This window comes from Cebus imitator, unplaced genomic scaffold (assembly GCF_001604975.1).
Source record: "Cebus imitator isolate Cc_AM_T3 unplaced genomic scaffold, Cebus_imitator-1.0 Scaffold371, whole genome shotgun sequence".
Taxonomy (NCBI): Eukaryota; Metazoa; Chordata; class Mammalia; order Primates; family Cebidae; genus Cebus; species Cebus imitator.
The window spans coordinates 2,108,228-2,124,096 of record NW_016107686.1 but is presented as its reverse complement, the minus strand read 5'-3'; the positions used below and the strand labels follow the sequence as shown (position 1 = coordinate 2,124,096).

At 41.4% G+C, this 15,869-nt stretch overlaps 1 protein-coding gene across 5 annotated transcripts in view; it reads right to left on the bottom strand.

The window, feature by feature from the left end:
• The window catches only part of CNTN4 (contactin 4), a 974,474-nt gene that overhangs the window by 9,479 nt on the left and 949,126 nt on the right, over positions 1–15,869 (bottom strand). For all 5 annotated transcript variants that reach the window (XM_017507289.2, XM_017507292.2, XM_037730965.1 and 2 more), the window contains 6 exons: positions 13,357–13,506; positions 11,448–11,518; positions 10,188–10,422; positions 8,009–8,121; positions 7,270–7,456; positions 6,729–6,841 (listed from right to left, as the gene is read on the bottom strand). In XM_017507289.2, the coding sequence (XP_017362778.1) occupies positions 6,729–6,841; positions 7,270–7,456; positions 8,009–8,121; positions 10,188–10,422; positions 11,448–11,518; positions 13,357–13,506 (869 nt within the window). The remainder of the gene's footprint in view (positions 1–6,728; positions 6,842–7,269; positions 7,457–8,008; positions 8,122–10,187; positions 10,423–11,447; positions 11,519–13,356; positions 13,507–15,869) is intronic.

Genomic DNA, 15,869 nt, shown 5'->3' with positions numbered 1-15,869 from the left:
TGTGGATCTTCAAGTGCTGGATATACAGTAGTATAGAATTTGTGTGTAACCTAAGCATATCCTCCTGTATACTTAAATCAACTCTAGATTACTCATAATACCTAATATAATGTAAATGGTACGCAAATAGTTGTTATGCTCTATTGTTTTTTAAAATCTGCATCATTTTCATTGTATTATTTTTTGTTTTTTTTTTCTGAATATTTTTGATCCACAGGTGGTTGAATCTGAGGATATGGAACCTGTGGATAATTATGTATCTCTAAATATTCACATGTATATGCAGCAATTCAAAATGCACAGCCAGTTACAGTGACCTTCCTTGGGGTCTAGCTGAGGAGGTGTAGGGTGTCTGGCTCCTCCAATACCATCCCTCAAAAGAGCGGGGAGTGATTGAGCAGGATGGATATTAAGATGAATTAGGAAACTGTCCTCTCCTACCATCTGGTCTAACCCTGTTAGCCACTCTCTCCTCCACTGCCAACACATGTGGTTTCTTTTCTTTTTTCCTTTTTTTTTTTTTTTTTTGAGAGAGAGTCTCGAGATCTTGGCTCACTGCAACCTCCGCCTCCCAGGTTCAAGTGATTCTCCTGCCTCAACCTCCCCGGTAGCTGGGACTACAGGCACGCGCTACCATGCTAATTTTTTATTTTTTTAGTAGAGACAGAATTTCACCATGTTGGCCAGGATGGTCTCAATCTCTTGACCTCGTGATCTGCCTGCCTTGGCCTCCCAAAATGCTGGGATTACAGGCATGAGCCACCATGCCCGGCCCACATGTGGTTTCTGTAGCATTTCACACACTTGACACACATCCATCACTTCTGTCCCTTAGATGTGCCACTAATATTTATCATAGAGTCTAGATCTAGAAAATACAATGAACCAACATAAAAAAATCTCATTTGAAAAAAAATATCAATCCATGGTTCAGATAGGTTGCATCAGCTAGTCTGCTGCACAGATCTGAAATGGTTCTGAGTCTCTAGTTTTAATTTGTTCCAATATTATTTTATTTTAATGTTTTGTTTTTTTTTTGAGACAGAGTGTCGCTCTTGTCATTCAGGCTGGAGTGAAGTGCCGTGATCTCAGCTGACTGCAATCTTCACCTTCCGCGTTCAAGTGATTCTCCTGCCTAAGCCTTCCAAGTAGCTGGGATTACAGGCACCTGACACCATGCCTGTCTAATTTTTGTATTTTTAGTAGAGATGGGGTTTCACCATGTTGGTCAGGCTGGTTGTGAACTCCTGACCTCAAGTGATCCACCCATCCCAGCCTCCCAAAGTGCTGGGATTACAGGCATGAGCCACTGCGCCTTCTTATAAAAATAAAAGTCATTTCTGTAAGTCCTACACCAAGCCCAGCAGATCTTTCCTGGAAGGTGAGATGCCTTTGTGTTTGTCTTGACCTGCATTATTCTCATCATATATCCTGCTTGATTCCATTCTGCTCAAATGAATCTTCTAGATGTCTGCAGAAGTGTTGAGGAAAATAAATGTCAGAAGGACCTTCTTGGAAAGATGCTACCAAGGCAAGGCTCATGAGAGTTTCTGAGAGAGAGTATGAGTATAAAGTGGCAACTAAATAATAATCATCACCCAATTTTTCTTCTGAAAATGCCTATAATCTTTTAGACACAGTTCATGAAGCAAACATCAGCTTGCATATTGATCCCTGTCCCTGAGATAGCTGAAGGCACTCCGGGTCACTATACGCAATTGACTTCAGTTTTCTAATCTGTAAAGTGAGGGGTTTGCCTAGATAATCTCAAGAATTTCTTGCCCAGCTAACATTTGCCTGGTTGCCTGAAATAGCTTAGGTAGTTCCTGGCCCATTAGTTTTCTTTCAGCAGTAACTTGAAAAGAAGCTTCAAATCTAGTTAAAAGTTCACCCATGGAACGTATGTAATTCCCAGGGACTCTTTAAGCTTTCTACATTTTTATTGTGCTTTCTCTCCCTGTTCTAACAGGTGTACCTGAAAGGAAATTTTTTTCTTTTTTTTTTTTTCACTCTCTCCCTTGTTTTGGTTAGATCAATTCTGCCCATATCACATCTGCTTTTTTTTTTTCATGGTGGTCAATGTCAAAGTGATTAGGCAGTGTTAGCCTGTGTCAGAAATTAAAAGATGTAAAGGTCTGTTCTCTCTCGTGCTCTCTCTCTCACACACACACAGGCCAGGCCTAACCTCAAGTTATCTGCCCACCTTAGCCTCTCAAAGTGCTGGGATTACAGGTGTGAGCCAACGAGCTTCATTCTTGCCTTCTTTTTTTTCTTCTTTTTAGTCTTTTCTTCCCTCATTCATCTTCCAGCCTATCGCACCCCATATCTCTTTTGTCATAGATAAAACTGCAGACAAATTCTTTTACATTATTTCACACTAGGAGGTTAATCATTTAGGAGTTTAGGACATGAAGTCTCCATTGTAATACAACTATAGTGAATGTATCTTTGGCTGGAAAAATAATAGTGACAATTCAAGCACTGTCCTCTGGAAGCCCCAAGTCTGGGGATTCACAAGTTAGTTAATTACAATTACCCAAGAGTATGGAAAGCATTATACTGTAAAAAATCTTGTGAGTAGACCAGGTGTGGTGGCTCATGCCTGTAATCCCAGCATTTTGGAAGGCCCAGGTGGGCTGATCACTTGAGGCCAGAAGTTCGGGACCAGCCTGGCCAACATGGTGAATCCCCATCTCTACTAAAAATGCAAAAATTGGCTGGGCCTGGTGCCACATGACTGGAGTTCCAGTGACTCGGGATGCTGAGGCAGGAGAATCACTTGAACCTGGGAGGCAGATGTTGCAGGGAACTGAGATGGCGCCATTGCCCTCCAGCCTGGGTGACAGAATGAGACTCTGTCTCAAAATAATAATAATAAATCTTGTAAATGAAGGGATCTCTGTCTATCAGGGAAAGCTTGTAAGCTAAGACTGAAAGCGGAGTGGCTGATTAAGGATATAGGGGATATGCAAATGGTCAGGGAAAAATGAAGACACTAGAAATTTCTCTTTTAATAAAAAAGTAAATGCAATCCCAGAGAGTTTAAGTGATTTATCTAAAGTCACATAGCCAATGGAGGACCCAAAACAGGGTTTCCTATCTCTTTTTTTATTTTTAAATTTTAGACAGGTGTAGCTCTGTCCTCAGGTTGGAATGCAGTGGCATGATCATGACACACTGCAGCCTTGATCTCCTGGGCTCAATTGATGCCCCACCCCCAGCTCAGCCTCCATGGCTGGGACCACAGGTGTGCACTACCATGCTCAGACTCCTAACTGTTTCTTCTATATATTATATGATCTTCCAAGGAGGGTTTAGTTTTAGAAAAAGACCAAGTGACAGTTCTGTAGATGATTTCGTAGGGAATGTTTACTAGTGGAATAAAGTCACTGTGCCATGTGTATGAAGAAAAATAGTCCATGACAGGTAGGGTCTTCCAAGTGCTTCTCCAGTCACATTATTCAAGGCTTTGCCACCTTCTATGTCAATGCCAATTCCAGCTCTGGCTTTGCTTACTACTCACTAATGATCCTAGGTTCTTTTTTTTTTTTTTTTTTTTTTTAAATTATTTTTTTTTTTTTTGATGATTTAGAGGGACTATCTTCAAACCAGCACAAATATTTCATACATAATACCTGGCTGTTTTCTAGGTAATCTGTTGCATACTAAACTACCTCACATCTTTCAGCAAGAAATACATTAAACTTGAATAGTAAAGACATTACATAATGGATTTGGATGCAATTAAAATTTGCTTTAAATATTTCTTTGGAGGAGAGGACACCATATTTCTACTCAATGAAGAGAAACATTTTTACACTCCAGAGGTCTTTTATTTTTTTAACACCTATGATGCCATGAACTCATAGGGAATAGGTTCTAGCAGCTCAGGCTCCTTCGCATTTGGTTCTCACACAGTGTGCTTCTCTGGGTGGAGCAGGCTGGTGCTTCAGTTGAACCCAGGTACCTTTCTCTTTGTCTTTTTTCTTTTTCTGATTGTTTTCCTTCACGCATTTCAGGAAGCTGTCTCGGCTCTTAGAGTGCTTAACGTGGTCAATACGGACATTAATTATCTTGGCAAGAATCTTGCCCTCGTTTGTTTACCACAATACCAACAGCATGCTGGGTTACATCGTAGACTCTTCCAGCTCTGCCATGGTAACACTTGTGGGGCCTTCCTTTTTGAACATTACCCATTCCCTTGATGTCTACAATATCAGCTTTCTTACAGGTTCGCATACATGTGGCCAAAGGAACAACTCCATGTTTTCTAAAAGGCCTAAAGAACATATATCGGGTGCCTCTCCTCTTTCCCTTTGTGTTCGTCATTTTGGCAAATTACTGGAAGATGGTGGTTCCGATACCAGGCTCTTTCACTAGGTCTGACAGCACTACCTATGTACTATTCTCAATATCTCTGTACAAAAATGTTGCCGGCCAGCAGCCTGCAGGCTTAATTCAGACTGCATAGCAATTTTATGTGGTCTGACTTCCACTGCCTCAAGTGTTGTTTAAAAGCAAAACAAAACAAAATTAGAAGAGTTGCCAACATTTTTAAATTGGAAGAAGATTTTACATAACAATCCATTTTTTGCTGCCATCTTTTGAAACATTGGCATATCTAGGGCATTGTGCCCACTTTTTCACAAGACAACAGAGGCTGGAAGTTAGTAGCAGCTGGTACATTTTGACAGCAGCACTCTCATTAGCTATCGTTCCCACCTAGCATGCTTCTGCCATGGTAATAATTTATATTATCTAGCAGGCATGATTTTGCCATCCTTTCATTTACTTTGGGGTAGATAAAAGACCATTTCACAAGATTCCTGAAAATGTTGACTTCCTGTTGACTTCCAAGCTCTTCTGCCTGAAAAAATTTCAAAATCCTAGGTTTGGTTTTATAATCTTCCATTTAATTAATTTATTTATTTTTAGAGACAGGGTCTCACTACATTGCCCAGGCTGGACTCAAACTCCTGGGCTCAAACAATTCACCTGCCTCAGCCTCCCAAGTAGCCGATACTATAGGAACATGCCACCACTCCCAGATTTATACTCTTTCTTATGTAATAAGAATGGTGAGACTTGCAAAATTGCCATAACCATTTTTCTTTTGAAGAACTAATACAAAACCACTGGAGATCAAGAACATTGTCAGCATTCACCAATGATTATGGTTTCTCAAAAGCTTTGGAAAAGTCGTTCACTCATAACATTCTAGGACTGAATGGGAACAAAATGCCATATAACTTAAATGCCCATATTATATTTCCCTTTGTAACCTCTCTTTAGGTGGTGATGCAGGTAATGCTTCATTATTTCCAGTGATGGGGAACACTCTGAGGGTCCATTTTTTTATGAGGTTTGATTATTAGAAGGCCAAACAGAGCCAAAATTTATCTCCATGTCACTTTCACCCAATGGCCATAGTTTTGTTCCTTGGAAACTTGAGGAAAACTTCTACATGTCATCCCTTATAATAGTGTTTTAAATATGTGAAGTCATTATCATGCTTCTGAGGCTTTGTACCCAGCGGCATAACCTCAGTTCGTTCATTCTTCAGATGTTTTGAGTCAGCCTCCTGGCCACAGTCTTCTTAATGCAGTTTTCTCACTGCATGCTCTCAATGCAGTCTTCTCTCTGTCAATGCAGTCACAGACTTCTCAATGCAGTCAGTCTTCACAATGCATGCTCTGGTTTACATGTGTCTGGTTTATATCAGTTCCTTCCCTCTCTGCACATGTATGCTGCTCCTCACACTAGGAGGTAGAATCCATTTTCCTTGCCTTTGAATCTGAGCTGGCCTCACAGTAGCTAGTTTCTTCCTTAGCTTTTAAAAGGGCTTGTCTCTGCTTCTTCCTCTTGAACCTGGCAACTATGTAAGAAGTCTGACTACCCTCAGGTCACCGTACTGTGAGGAAGTCCCTCTCCGTGGGGAGAGGTCTCATGGAGAACGTGATCACTGGCTAGGCTCAGCTTTCCCACCTATGCCATCTAAGAAGCCAGAAGTGTGTGAAGAGGCATCTTTCTTATTCTAGTCCTAAAATATGCCCATTTTGGTTCTATCCACATTGCAAAGTCATAAAAAATGATACATTGTTGCTATTTTAGCCCCTGGCTTTGGGTTGGTTTTTTAGGTAGCAATAGGCAGCTGGAAACCTTGCCAAGATATTTATAACCCTTTTTAATTGTAGCAACAAAGCTACAGACATGTTCTTTACATGTTCTCATTAAAGATGGGCCAACATTTATGCGGTCAGATAAACATTTTCTCCAATTCTAGCTGCTTTTTCTTTTTCTTTTTTTCTTTATATAACTCTTCCTGACTATAGAAACATATGAACAAAAATGATTAATCATTGGTAATACTGGGAGGTTACTATGTTGACTAAAAAAAATTCAACTGAGACAAGAACAAAACAAAGCTGACAACAGAAATGTTTAAAAGGTAGTTCTTCAGGGTATCTTTGGAGACCTAAACACAGGGTCTTTATCCATTTCTGATTAATGCTGCCTCAGCCTAATGTTAAGGTGATTATCTAAATCCTGACCAGTTGCCATAGACTATTTATACAACTCAGATCAAGCCATGTTGGAGGCGGCGATTCCTAGAGGGAAGGAGAGCATCACGAGGGAAACTGACAACACGGACAACTGTGTGATTCATGGAGGAGACTGTCCCCACTCACAGCAGGATTAAGTGCCTTCGCAAAAAAGAAATTACCTACTTTGTATCCTTTTACTTCCGACTCATTATCCAGGGCCTTCACTTGATCCCAATTCAGGATAATTTTGGAGTCCGATGAATTCCATATGATGTTTCCGGGGGGTTGACTTGGTGCTATAAAAAAATTAAGATATACGAAGTCACAGATTATTAAATCTCAATGGATTCTGAGGAATATCTCCTTACTAGAATTCTAGAGTGGAGGCAATTTAATGGGCTATTGCACTAATATGTGTCTTCAAGGTCACTAAAATCTGATGAGATACAGCATTGCAAATGGAAAAAGATTCAGTTGGTCGCCTAACATTTATAGCTAAAAGAAGTAGCCCTTCCCAGTGAGGAGAAAAACATTTATCTTTCCGTCCTCCAGAGCAATGAATTTTGCATGGTATTCCGAAAGTTTCAGTTAAAATGCTGAGGGAAATTTGAATCCACGTGCTACCAATTAGTATGCAAATGATCACTGGGAGGTGGGGACAGGAAATAAACTTGGGATATGTGTGATGAATCCCCAAAATATTTCTGAGCAAGTCTGTTCTTACGTGGCTTTCTGGTGGTCACATTGACTGTTGCACTAGAGGGGCCTGTCCCAGCGGAATTATATGCCTTGACAGCTAAGTGATAGAGCGCACTGCCTTTTAAGTTCGTGATTTTTATTGATGTCTGATTTCCAACTGTTCGTATTTTTCTAGCATTTTCTTCTTTGTCTTCATGTCTCCAATATTTAACCTAAGAAATAAACAGAAAGACCTTGGAAACCATACTCAGTAAGGATATTTCCAATGTCATCCGGTAATTTTGTACGCAGATTCTTATGATGGAGTTAGTTTTCTATACCACATCATGGGCAGAGCTTTCAGGACAAAGGACTTTGTATATCCTGAGAAAATTATCCACAGTAAGAAGGGTTCCTTTTTGTCCTTAGCTTCCTAGTGAGATGGTACATCGACACAACCCTTGTTCATTATTTTCTTTTTTCCCATGTTTGTTTTGAGTCCAAGCAATGCTGGGCATATCAGAAGTCATAGCTCATTTTGCCAACCATCTCATAAATGATTAGATTTGCATATACTTCGAAAAATATCTCTAGAGTGTAACACAGAAAAAGGGTAGTTTCACAGCTGAGTATTCAATGCTTCCATTAGTGTTCAGCTGAAAGCCAGGCCTAAAACCATTGCCCTTAAATGTGAATGTGGATCTTTTCCCATAAGAATGTGATTTGGAGGACTCACTCATGGATGAAGTCCTCTTTCAGACCCAAGGCATATATCTCTTGCTTACCTCATAACCTTGTATTCGTCCTCTATTCTTCTCCAGTGGGGAAGCCCAGAAAACTTCAATATCTGTGGCAGAAAGACTTCTGGCAAAGATACTGGCTGGTGGTTTGGTTGGTTCTATAGATGAATATGGAAGTAGTTATTACTCTATCAGCTATATTAGGACAGGCTTGTAGATACTGGCATTATAAGGTAAAATAATTCATGGTTATAGAAGTGTCCTTAATGATTGTAAGCCAAACTCATTTACAGAGGAGCAGTGATTAATAGCCAGAGTTGGTGGTAGTGAATATTCGTCCAGTATTTGGGTTCTGAATTTAGGTGTGGGTGGAAGAGAACTACTTAAGTTTTAGCACCAAGTTTTCGTAGCCAGCAATTCCTTTCACACAGATCATTCTTAATTAGCATCTCACAAATGTTATTGCTTACAACATGGCTAAACTACTTTTCTTTTCTTATTTGAGATAGGGTCTTACTCTGTCACCCAGGCTGGAATGTAGTGGCACACTCATGGCTCACTGCAGCCTGACCTCCTGGACTCAAGCCATCCTCCCACCTCAGCCTCCCAAGTAGCTGGGACAGCCCACAGAAGTACCACCATGCCCGGCTAATTTTTTATTTTTATTTTTGTAGAGATTGGTATCTTGCTATGTTGCCCAGGTGGGCTTCAAACCCCTGAGCTCATGCTATCCTCCCACATCCCCCTCTCAAAGTGCTGGGATTACAGGCATGAGCCACTGTGTTTGGCCACTAAATTTTTATTTAAGGAAGTCTATTGGAAGAAAAATGTTGACATACACAAATGGTACACAGCTATGGCAGAAATCCGGCAAAAATAACTGAAATTTGGGAAACAGTCAATCTAGCCTCTCCTTTGCAGCCAAAGAAGCTGAGGCCCAGAAACTATAAGTGACTTATCCAAGATCATACACATTGCAGTGTGGACCTGAAGTGTTACCCAGCTCTCTTGAATCTTAGTAAAGTCAGCTGACTGTCCTTTTCCCCTTTTCCTCTCATTTTCATAATCCAGAGACATGAACTATTATCTAAGAGAAATTGAAGCCTATGCAAAGGCTGAAGCTTGTTTGAATAATTTTAAATCCTTTGGCAATGGTTGGAACATGAAATATGCAGGGAAAGGCATCAGGAGCTGAGACAGACAGAAAGGCAGCAGCTAGATCATGAAGGGCTACTGAATCTAAGGGGATGACCTCTCTAATGAGGAAGAAGTTATTGCATCTTCACTGACTCTAAATCAGTGATTCACCTTTCAGATGTTTTCACATGGTCTCATTCTCAGCATCATCTTTAAAACAACATAGGCAAACTCCAGTGATAATGAAAACTGTGTGAGAGGCATCCTGAGAGCAAGAATAGCATGGAAGTGGTAATAATGTGTGGGAAATGTTAAACATAATGAAGGTATGGATGACAATGAGTACAATCACACTGTTTCATGACTTACTCTTTTGTTTAATAAGTGAGAATAAATTATAAGCACAATATGCTTTATGAAAATACAAGTGGTTAAGGAAATGCAAATTATATATTGATATTCACTTAAAGGAAAAAATAAAATTCTTTTGAAAGTAATGTAACATGTAGATAGACATGAAGATCTTATATAGTACCAGCAGTTCTGGTCCTTAGCAATGGAATCAATAATGGATAGCCATGTGTTTTCATATACAGAGCAGTTGCTATCTTTTCAAGAGATTCATGGTGGACAATGAACCAAATTTTTTACATTATCCTCTTCTCAAATCAGGGATGCCTTCAATATATATGTACCATGCTAAATTGATTATACATCCTAAAATCCACATTTTAGCACTGAAGAAATATGGCTGGTTGCAGTGGCTCATACTTGTAATCCCAGCACTTTGAGAGGCTGAGGCAGGCGGATCACGTGAGGTCAGGTGTTCAAGACCAGCCTGACCAACATGGAGAAACCCCGTCTCTACTAAAAATACAAAATTAGCCAGGCATGGTGGCGCATGCCTGTAATTCCAGCTACTCAGGTGGCTGAGGCAGGAGGATCGCTTGAACCCGGGAGGTGGAGGTTGCAGTGAGATCATGCCATTGCACACCAGCCTGGGCAACAAAATCAAAATTCATCTCAAAAAAAAAAAAAGAATTGAAGAAATATTAACAAGCAATGATTTAGGCAGCATAAACCATACCTTCTTCTGCAGAATACACCACTGTGGTGGGACTGAAAGGGCCTTCTCCTTTGTTGTTGAAGACACCTACTTTAACCTCAAAGGGAGAGAAGGGGCGCACACTCTCATTCCTGAATACGTATCTGGAGGCATCAGCAGAGGCCAGCACTGTCAGCATCCAGATCATTTTACCATAGGGCCGGAAGGCTACCACATAACCAAAGCCTCGACCATTCTGTAATTCCTCAGGGACCGTCTGGGAAAGAAGGGAAGTGGTCTTCAGAAATCATACTAGTTTGAGTCAAATGCAAAAATTGTTTTTGTTTCTCCTATAACATTCTTGTCTACATCCTTCTCCACCCATCTTATTTGGGGTTTTGTTAAAAGTCTTTTAAATTTAGGGCTTATAGTCAGTTAGTCTATCTTAAGCAGTTACAAAGTACTGGGCAGGGTTGAAAAACTTAATGAAGATCTGCAGTCCAGAGCTTGCTCTTTGATGGGGCAGACCCAGCTCTGACACAGTTGGAAATGATTGTAAAAAAAAAATGGGCATTGTTCTCCTGAAAAACATTTCCAATATGTATCCTTTAATACTAATCTCCCTCCACTGCCAAATAGACAAAAGATCTCACTGATCCTTTGATCTTGGCTGAAGATCCTCTCTCTCAGAGGGAAGAGTTCAGCCGGAGGGATGAGTGATTTTTTTCACTGCTGTGCTCTGGGCAAATGAAAGATTTTAATTTCTGGAGCTGTTGTTTAGAATCTTTCAAAAACACAAACCCTTTCTAAAGCTCCCACCTCTTCTCTCAAAGCCAATTTTTAATAAATTGGTGACTAACTTTCCTCCAGGTTGTTTTAAAAACTACCTCCTAAAAGAAGGCCCCTTCTAGAAGCAAAGCCAATTGCCAGGAAATTGTGCTGGTGCACTGAATCTATTGCTAGCAGACGTTTTAAATCAATTGGCCATGCAGCAATTCAGGAAGAAAAGAAAAACTGGTTTTCTCTGAAACAGCCTTCTTTCTTTCTTTAGCTTGTGTTGTCTTCCCTTCATGATTGTTTTTACTCTGATGGATCGAATTAAAACTTGCCTCAACAATGGATGGGCAAGTGGTGTCTTTCCTGCTAGCCATCAGCTACGTGAGAGGGAGAGTCTGCACTCAAATGAATTTTCACCATTAAAAACAGAGGAGGAAACTTTCAAGCTATGTCTATCTAACAGGAAGGAAAATAATAAAATAGCTTTGACACATGGATGTTCCTTTTATTCTGTGATTCATTTACCTCCCAGGTTATAACCAGTTCAGATTTGCTGCCTCCGCCACCACTGACGTTCGCTGGTGTGACTTCGGGGACTGCACAGGAGACAAGAAAACAGTTATGTCAGGCAGCAAAGGCGAATGAGGGTCAGGAAGGTTGCCTGGCAGAGGTGACTCACTTTCCATGAGTACTCTGAGGCAGGCCCCTTTGTCTTCGGAGATCAACAGCAGCATCTCAAGCAGCCCAAGGCATCAGCTCCAGGAAGTGAAATGTACCGAGACTGCTATTAATTACCTGTTTTCCATTCAACAAGGCACACATGTTACCTGACATGTCTGCCCAATTGTTCAGCTGCATCCCTAGAGGCTGAGGGGTTCTGGAAAGGGGGAAAGGACTGAGGCCTTGTCCTAATGTTTGGTTCAGCGTTCATGAACCATGTGGTGATACACAAAGGAAAGACAGTACAATTTTGGTTGGAGGGTGAGAGTGTCCGCACCACAGTTAGAGCAAGGTCAGCAACAAGAGAAAGGTACAGTCAGCGTGGGGAAGCACGGGGGCACTCCAGATTAGCGACCTGCCCAGAGCTGGGGTGGGCAAACAGCTTCTTGGAGGAAGACAGTTTTGATCTGGGTGTTGAAGGAAGTGGCAGACAGAGGTTGACCCGTGGCTCACTGTGCTTGCCCTCTTTTTCACCAGTTTTAGGAAATTATATGAACTTGCACCTCAGGATTGCTGAGGGGAATTAATTCAATTATGGTTTTCAAAGGGGAAAAGAAAGCAGGGGACCAGCTATATTGTTGTCACCATGTGGCTGAAAGGCTCTGGGCCACGTTTAAAAATGTCTCACTGGGGTATGTGGCTAGTGACTGGGTACATCTCCTTGGTTAAAGCCAGTCAAATAGATCTAGATGAGCTTTTGTTTTTCTGAGAGTAGGGTCAGAATTCCCATTTGTGTAGGGGGCTTGCTTTTCCTTCAACGCAGTGGGCTCTCCACAGCTGGGAACTGCACACGTAGGCCTCCTGCTTTACATGAGATAAGTAAAAGTACGGCTGGCCCTGGCCAGGTGTGGTGGCTCATGCCTGTAATCCTAGCACTTCTGGAGGCCGAGGTGGGCGAATCACCTGAGGTCAGGAGTTCTAGACCATCCTGGCCAACATGGTGAAACCCCGTCTCTACTAAAAATGCAAAGTAGCTGGATGTGGTGGTACATGTCTGTAGTCCCAGCTACCTGGGAGGCTGGGCAGGAGAACCACTTGAACCCAAGAGGCGGAAGTTGCAGTGAGCCAAGATCGTGCCACTGCACTCCAGCCTGGCGACAGAGCAAGACTCTGTCTCAAAAAAAAAAAAAAAAAAGTATGGCTGACCCTGATGAACTTGTTTCTCTCTCCCCGCGCTCATTCAAGCTGTATATGCAAAGGGACATACTGAATTGCTGTATTAGCAGGATGTTCTGAAACTTAGTTTTTGGGCATGGTTTATACCCTAAGAAAATCTTGGTGAACATTTCGGAAGAAATTATGTTTTATTTTTATTCTTAGCCGGGCTACCTCATGGTGGCTGTTCCCAGAGAAGCCAGAAATTATTCTTTGCCATTAGTTACTAATGTGAGATAATTCGATTTGAAATATGGGGCATTTTGTTGAAGTCCTGTTAGAATCTTGGTGACAAAAGAACCAACGAAGAAAGGACTGGCTTTTGAGAGGACTAAGCACAGTGTGTCTCCTGCTGTACAGGTGGACCTAATGAAGAAACTTAACTCTTGATTGAAACCCATTGCATGTTCAGCTGGGCTTCTCCTGGCCTGATTTCTATCATTATCATCATTTAAGGGGAAGGGTATGCCAACATAGAGCCACATGAGCACTGAAGCGCAGCAAGAATTCAAAGCCTTTCCCTAAGGAACAGGTGATCTGAATCCCGGGTGCTACTCACGGGCTTCTTCTGTCCTCCGTTTCTCTGAGGGCCGGCTGGGCTCCCCAATCCCAATCACATTGGCTGCAACTGTGCGGAATTCATATTCAACCCAAGGGTTCAAACCCACCACGGTCGCTGTGAATGTCTTCCCATCAATGAGTTCTGGGACTGAAAGACAACAAAAGGTGGGGGCTGTTTCAAAGGGTCTCAGAAAACAAATGCAGAGATTACATTAGGAAGATAGGAACATCCACACATCCTCATTGTTATTGCATTCAGGGAAGTGTCAGTATTCTGATATTAGCCGCACCAACAGCTGTTTCAGTGAGGTAATCTCAGAACTATCTCTGTATGTTAAACTAACACACTAATCAGTTACCTGCAGATGACATCGTAGAAGACACGAAGTCCTCAAGGCTCCAAGCTACCTGTCTCAATCATTACTATCACCACTTCACATGTGTTTCACCATTTATTACGTAGTGCCAGATAATGTTATTTCAACTATCCCGTGAGAATGGTGAAAGTATTCTTTTTTTCTTTGAGACAGGGTCTCTCTGTCACCCAGGCTAGAGTGCAGTGGCACAATCTCAGCTCACTTCAACCTCCACTTCTCAGGCTCAAGCAATTCTTGTGCCTCAGCCTCCCAAGTAGCAGGGACTATGGGTACACGCCACTAAGCCTGTCTATTTTTTTTGTATTTTTAGTAAAGATGGGATTTCACCATGTTGCCCAGACTGCTCTCAAACTCCTGGGCTCAAGCGATCTGCCCACGTTGGCCTCTCAAAGTGCTGGGATTATAGGTGTGAGCCACCGTGCCTGGCCTATATTCATTCTATATAATTCTTACTGTGCTCATTTAACAAAATAGAAAAATGAAGATGTATAGAGATCAGCTGATTAGCTGTCAGGACTAGAATTCATCTCCTAACTTCCATATTTTTCTCATCTTTACTTCTTAAAGCACTGCTATGACTCAGTAATTGCAGTAGGAAACATATAAACCCATTTCTAAGGATTGGTAAACTGAAATGAAAAAACAAACTGGAGTTAAAATCAATAAGATTCATATGAATTACACAACACTGGGCATATTCTTCAAAACCTCAAGGCCATATAGCTACCTTTGCTGTCTAGAGGACTGTGTATTTTGTTTGTAATAACTACTTGTTCATCCAACTTATCCTTAAATGAAATCTAAGTAAGAAAATGAGCCAATCTGGAGGTACTGACGGAAGTGGGAATGGTGTAAGAATTCTTTAAGATGCAAAGAGAAATAACTATGAAACTTTTTAAAATAGGGAATGCTATATAAACGTAATAAAGGGAAACCTGAGGAAAGTGCTGCTGCTAACAACGTTTTTTAAAGAATTTGTTAAAAATTGATTAAAAAGAAATCTCATGTCTTTTTATCCCCAAATTTATCCATCTAAAACAATGGGGCTGGGCACAGCGGCTCACACTTGAAATCCCAGCAGTTTGGGAGACTGATGCAGGAGAATTTCTTGAGTCCAGGAGTTTGATACCAGCCTAAGCAACATAGCAAGACCCTGTCTCTACAAAAAATTTCAGAGAAGTAGGTGGGTATGCAGGCATCTGTCTGTGGTCCCAGCTACTCAACAGTCTGAGGTGGGAGGATTACTGAACCCAGGAGGTCGAGGCTGAAGTGAGCTGTGATTGTACCACTGCACTCCAGCCTGGGTAGCAGAGAGACCCTGGTCTCAAAATAGAAGAGCAGCAAGTGAAGAGGCTCCCTATAGTCCTCGGTTATTGGTTTTTTGAGAGCACTGTGCAAACTTTACAAACCCTCTGACTACAGTCAAGCAGAATCCACTGCTTTCCAAAGTGTACCACAGTGCTGCACAGATGATTTTAGATAATACAGATTGATGCATTTTATTTTTATTTTTTATAAGTACCATATTTTTAATATGTGTTAGGGAAAATATATATGTAACCACCACAACAGACATATCTTTTTTTTTTTTTTTTTTTTTTTTTTTTTTTTTTTTTTTTTTTTTTTTTTTTTTTTTTTTTTTTTTTTAGGACAGGGTCTTACTGTCCCTCAGGCTGGATGTTCAGTGGTGTGATCTTGGTTCTCTGCAACTTCCACCTCCTGGGCTTAAGCAATCCTCCCACGTCAGCCTCCGGAGGTGCTAGGACTAAAGGCGTGTACAACCATGCCAGGCTAATTTTTGTATATTTTGTAGAGTCAGAGTTTCGCCATGTTGCCTAGGCTGGTCTCAAACTCCTGGGCTCAAGCGATCCACCCACCTCAGCCTCCCATAGTGCTGGGATTACAGGCGTGAGCCACCAAACCTGGCCTGGACATGCCATTTCACAGATACTATTGCCTAGGATCAGTTAAACAAAAAACAACTGTGATTTGATACAAAGAAAAATATTGGCCAGGTGCAGTGGCTCACACTGTAATCCCAACACTTCGGGAGGCCAAGGTGGGCGGATCCCCTGAGGTCAGGAGTTTGAAATCAGCCTGGCCAACATGGTGAAACCCCGTCTCTATTAAACAT